The 4,829-nt window shown below is 38.2% G+C and overlaps 1 protein-coding gene across 1 annotated transcript in view; it reads right to left on the reverse strand.

Annotated features, from left to right (window-relative positions):
- LOC106883093 (ras-related protein Rab-7L1) overlaps positions 1–4,829 on the reverse strand; it is a 22,081-nt gene that overhangs the window by 5,240 nt on the left and 12,012 nt on the right. The window contains exon 4 of the mRNA XM_014933984.2: positions 2,764–2,945. Coding sequence (XP_014789470.1) covers positions 2,764–2,945 — 182 coding nt within the window. The remainder of the gene's footprint in view (positions 1–2,763; positions 2,946–4,829) is intronic.

A 4,829-nucleotide genomic window follows, 5' to 3' on the forward strand; every position in this document is an offset into this window, starting at 1 on the left:
GGATGATGAAGCAGAGGATGTAAAAAAAATGAGTTTCCAAAACTTTTTCATACAAAGATAACCGTCCCACCTGTGGTCTTAAAAAACTGGAAAAATCCCTGAAAAAATTTTCACCACAAATTTCTTTATAATCCTAATCTATGTTATTTGAAAGGGATTTGTATAAATTTTCATTAAAAGAAAACCATTTTCCTGAAAGTTATGAGGGAAAAAGTCAAAACGTGTGAATTTTCTGAAACTCCTCTCTCCACCCCCTCGCAAAAATTCTTTCCCATGAATCCCTATATGCTCTGAAGCCACAACATCTAAGTGATATTTGTAGGGGATGTATCTCTCAATGGTTGATTGTGGGCCAGGCCGGATGGCCATTTGGAAGGAATTGAGGACAGGCACTGCGGACGAGATTTTAAATGAGGTATATTTAGAGCAGGGCCTTGTGGATGAATTGCTGATGGACAACAGCATGGCATTTTGTTCAGAAGCGCTGAAGGAGCTGCTTGACAGGAGGAAAGTGCACTGCTTTTTCAGAGCGGCATAGAGGCTGGGTGGAAAGGGGATCATGTAGAGACATCATCGAATGATCAAGGCCGTAGTGGAGAGAGAACATATCTTGCCGCTGGAAGCGGTGTTCTGGTACAACATGTCGCCCCAATCAGGACAGGCTGAAGATTCCGTGCCACATAGAGCGACATTCAAATATGAATGGTGGCATCTGAGTAAAGCATCAAGATGCTCTGTAGAAGAGAGAGGGCCCGACTTTGTGGAGGTGGGAGATGAAGTCTGGGTCAAGCCACCAAACACACGCTGCACAATTCAGTGGAACAGAAGAATAGTGATGGCTGTCAATTCCAAAAACATCTCTGTGAATGGAATGCCATGTCATGTCTTAGATGTTTGTTGGATTGTTGCTTCGTCAGATGATGATTGTGGAGAAGAGGAAGAGAATGAGATTCCCAGTTTAAGAAGATCACAACGTGCAAGGCGCCCACTTGGGTGGGTGGTAGATTTCGACAGAGTGAAGTGAGGAAGTGATTTTTGAGATCAGGGGGGCATGTGAGGATGAGCCAGAAGAAGAGGGCCATGACGTCAATGGTCAAGGGACTGACCGGAAGAGGAAGCATGAGAAGGGAAGTGCAGGGGAGACAGGACAGGGTCGGCCTCTTTTGGCTGGTCGAGGCATCATGAACGGACATCAGGGAATTCACTCCCGGACTGGTCAGATAGCAGCTGCTTATACTGGGTGACAGGGTAGGGGAGGATCGCTGGAGTGACTACTACTAGACAGGCACAGATGAGAGAGGAAGGAAGGTGAACCACTTTCCATTTCCCATGCACAACAGGAATCAAATGTGAAAATATTATCAAGGAGCTAGCAGAAAACCGTCCAGAGGGCAGTCTCTCTGCTAGTTGTTATTAATGTTATTATTATTATCAGTAAGGCAGTGAGCTGGCAGAATCATTGTCAAACTGGACAAAATGCTTAACTGCATTTCATCCATCTGAAATTTTTGAGTTCAAATTCCACCTAGGTCAACTGTGCCTTTCAACCTTTCAAGGTCAATAAAATAAGTACCAGTTGAGTATTGGGGTCAATGTAATTGACTTAGCCTCTCCCTCGAAATTGCAGGCCTTGGGTCAAAATTTGAAACTAATACTATCAGTAATGCAGCAAGCTCACAGATTCATTAGCATCAAAATGCTTAGAAGCATTTCATCTGTCTTTATGTTCCAAGTTCAAATTCTGCCGTGGTCAACTTTGCTTTCATCCTTTCGGAGTCAATAAAATAAATGCCAGTTGAGCACTGGGGTTGATATAATCAAATTACCTTTTCCCCACAAACCTCTAGCCATGTGCTAAAATTTGAAATAATATTATCAGTAGTAGTAGTAGTAGTAGTAAGAAGAAGAAAACAGAGTAGCAGATGAAATTCTTTTGTATCTATATCTAGAGTCCAAAAATTGCCATGGGTTGATTTTGCCAGTCAACAAAAAGGAGCACTAGTCCAGTACTGATGTAGATAGTATCAACAACATAGACTTCAAACTGTTCAACCTTGTGCCAGTATTACAAATCATTATTAAAATGGTCATAAGACAGCGAGCAGGCAGAATCGTTAGCATGCCAGGTGAAATGATTAGCAGTATTTCGTCTGCTGCTACATTCTGAGTTCAAATTCCACTGAGGTTGACTTTGCCTTCCATCCTTTCAGGGTCGATAAATTAAGTACCAGTCAAGTACTGGGGGTCGATGTGATCAACTTTCTCCTCCCCCAAAATTTCAGGCCTTGTGCCTACAGTAGAAAGGATTATTAAAATGATCATATAATTTTAGAAAGGCTTATTAAAATGGTCATATAGTTGAAAACCTGAGTCTTTGACTCTTCCTGTGCTATATTGCTGACAATAACCTCCAGCAATTCACTTGCAGGCTTACCTTTAACCACACTTAATCTTCAGTGTAAAAGCAATTTGTTTTTGTTCTTTGTTTTTAATATATAAAGACATTATGAGTGAGTGGAATCAATCATTTCAATTTAATACAAAAATAGATAATGTTTAAAATAAACAAAGTAAAATAAAGTTGGTATTCTGTTACAAATGGAAAATTCCAAGGTTTTAAAACAAGTCCTTCATCAAGAAGAGAGAAAAGTTAAGTTCTTAGTTGAAGCAGGAAAGAAAGATATGAACTGAGTTGCCCATACATGGGAGAAAAGTAGTAAGGAAGAGAGGAAAAGAGAGAGAGAGGATAATAATGTGAGTTACCTTGTTAGCTAATAAGATACATGGCACTGGTGAGTTGTCAGATAAGGTACATTTGGAGTCAAGATCTTTCTTCCATAGTGCTGCACTCTTGAAAGTTTGTGACTGTGTTATGTCACACATCACAACACAACCAAACGCGTCTTTGTAGTATACACGTGTCATCGATGTGTAACGTTCCTGTCCTGAATACAGAAAGTAATGAATGATATACATAACTAGATGTTCGTTTATATATATATATATATATATATATATATATATATACCAGCTAACATGTTCGGTAATTCCTGGGAAAGCAGGGTTTATCCTTTGGTTCTGTTCTCATAATTGTTTCGCTAATCCAATAACAATACAAAGTATGTAGCCCTTAAAACAGTTTTTTGTGCATTTGCAGAGAACAATGAACTGTCTTACACAGGATCTTGTTTTTAGGAATTCCCAATAAGTTATGAATACTCAAATTGTGAGGTCAGTTATGTAACAAGATGATATTAGTTACCCGATAGTAAGAATTCAAATAAAGTAGTCCTGAAAAAGGCTTTAATGTGTTCGCAGAGTATATAGAACTTAGGAGGAAATACTAATAAGGCATGTATGCTAAAATCGTGAAGCATGTTACGTAATAATGGGCTAATCAGATAAGAGATAACAACAATTCAAAGTAAATAACTCTTTTGTGTGTTCCCAGAGAATATTACCCTCAGTGGCGCTAGTGTTGGTATATTCATGAATAAGTCACTAACCAAAATAAGTGGATCCATTGTTTAGGAAAATACTATTTATTTGTTTAAGGATTGTACTGAATAAATTGCAAAAATAACTAACAGTTCAAATACTAAGAAATAAGCATACTCAATTTGATTTATACCAAATGATTTAGGAAAATGAATGGGTTATTTCCCTTGGCTGTTAAAATATATTAGATATATGGATCCCTTCCAGAAGCCCTATTATCGATTTTTTTTCAACAACCTGAGTATGCCTTGAGATTTCCAGACACGAGTTCTACTCACGTGTCAAGTTTCAACAAAATCAATAAAACGATATAGGAGGAGTTAGCTGACAACTCCACAAACACACCCACAGACAGAATTTCCCACATATGTAGTAGATATATATATATATATATATATATATATATGGGTACAAGTGTGGCTGTGTGGTAAGATGTTTGCTTCCCAAACAACATGGTTTCAGATTCAGTTCGACTGTGAAACATTGGGCAAGTGTCTTCTACTACAGTTTCAGGCTGACCAAAGCTTTGAGAGTGCATTTGGTAGACGGAAACTGAAAGAAGCCCACTGTGTGCACAGGCACACCTGTACACAAACATGCAAGCATGAAGTGTGTAAGAGGATTCTCATGTTTGTGGCTGCACATGTATGTATAGAATGTCTGTGCTTGACATGTTTGCATCAAGAATGCTGAAGTATGAAGCATTCACATTATATTGTTATAGTTAAACTATATTGTAAAGATACTATTTCCTGGTCATTTCCACAAGTCATATTTGCCACACACATTTTTTTAGAACTAGGATTGAAGTTACAACTATGCAATAATGCATGTAATGGATAAGGTGTATTGACCATCATAATGGCATAAACTGGAATGTCATTTTAAAAAATAAATGCCACACACACAAATATATATCTCTTTTGTCATTATTTTACTTGTTTCAGTCAGACTGTGGCCATGCTGGGGCAGCGCCTTGAATTTTTAGTCGAATGAATCAACCCCAGTACTTTTTTGCTAAGACTGGTACTTTTTCTATTGGTCTCTTTTGCCAAAACTCTAAGTTACAGGGATGTAAACACACCAACACTGGTTGTCAAGTAATGGTGGAGAACAAACACTCACACGCACGTAACAGGTATTTTTCAGTTTCTATCTACCAAATCCACTCAAGGCTTTAGTCAGCATGAAGTTATGGAAGAGACTTGCCTAAGGTGTCACACAGTGGGACTGAACCTAGAATCATGTGGTCGGGAAGCAAATTTCTTACCACACATGCACCTTATATATACATATATATATATATATATATATATATATATATATATATA

The sequence above is a fragment of the Octopus bimaculoides genome, chromosome 11, assembly GCF_001194135.2.
Source record: "Octopus bimaculoides isolate UCB-OBI-ISO-001 chromosome 11, ASM119413v2, whole genome shotgun sequence".
NCBI lineage: Eukaryota > Metazoa > Mollusca > Cephalopoda > Octopoda > Octopodidae > Octopus > Octopus bimaculoides.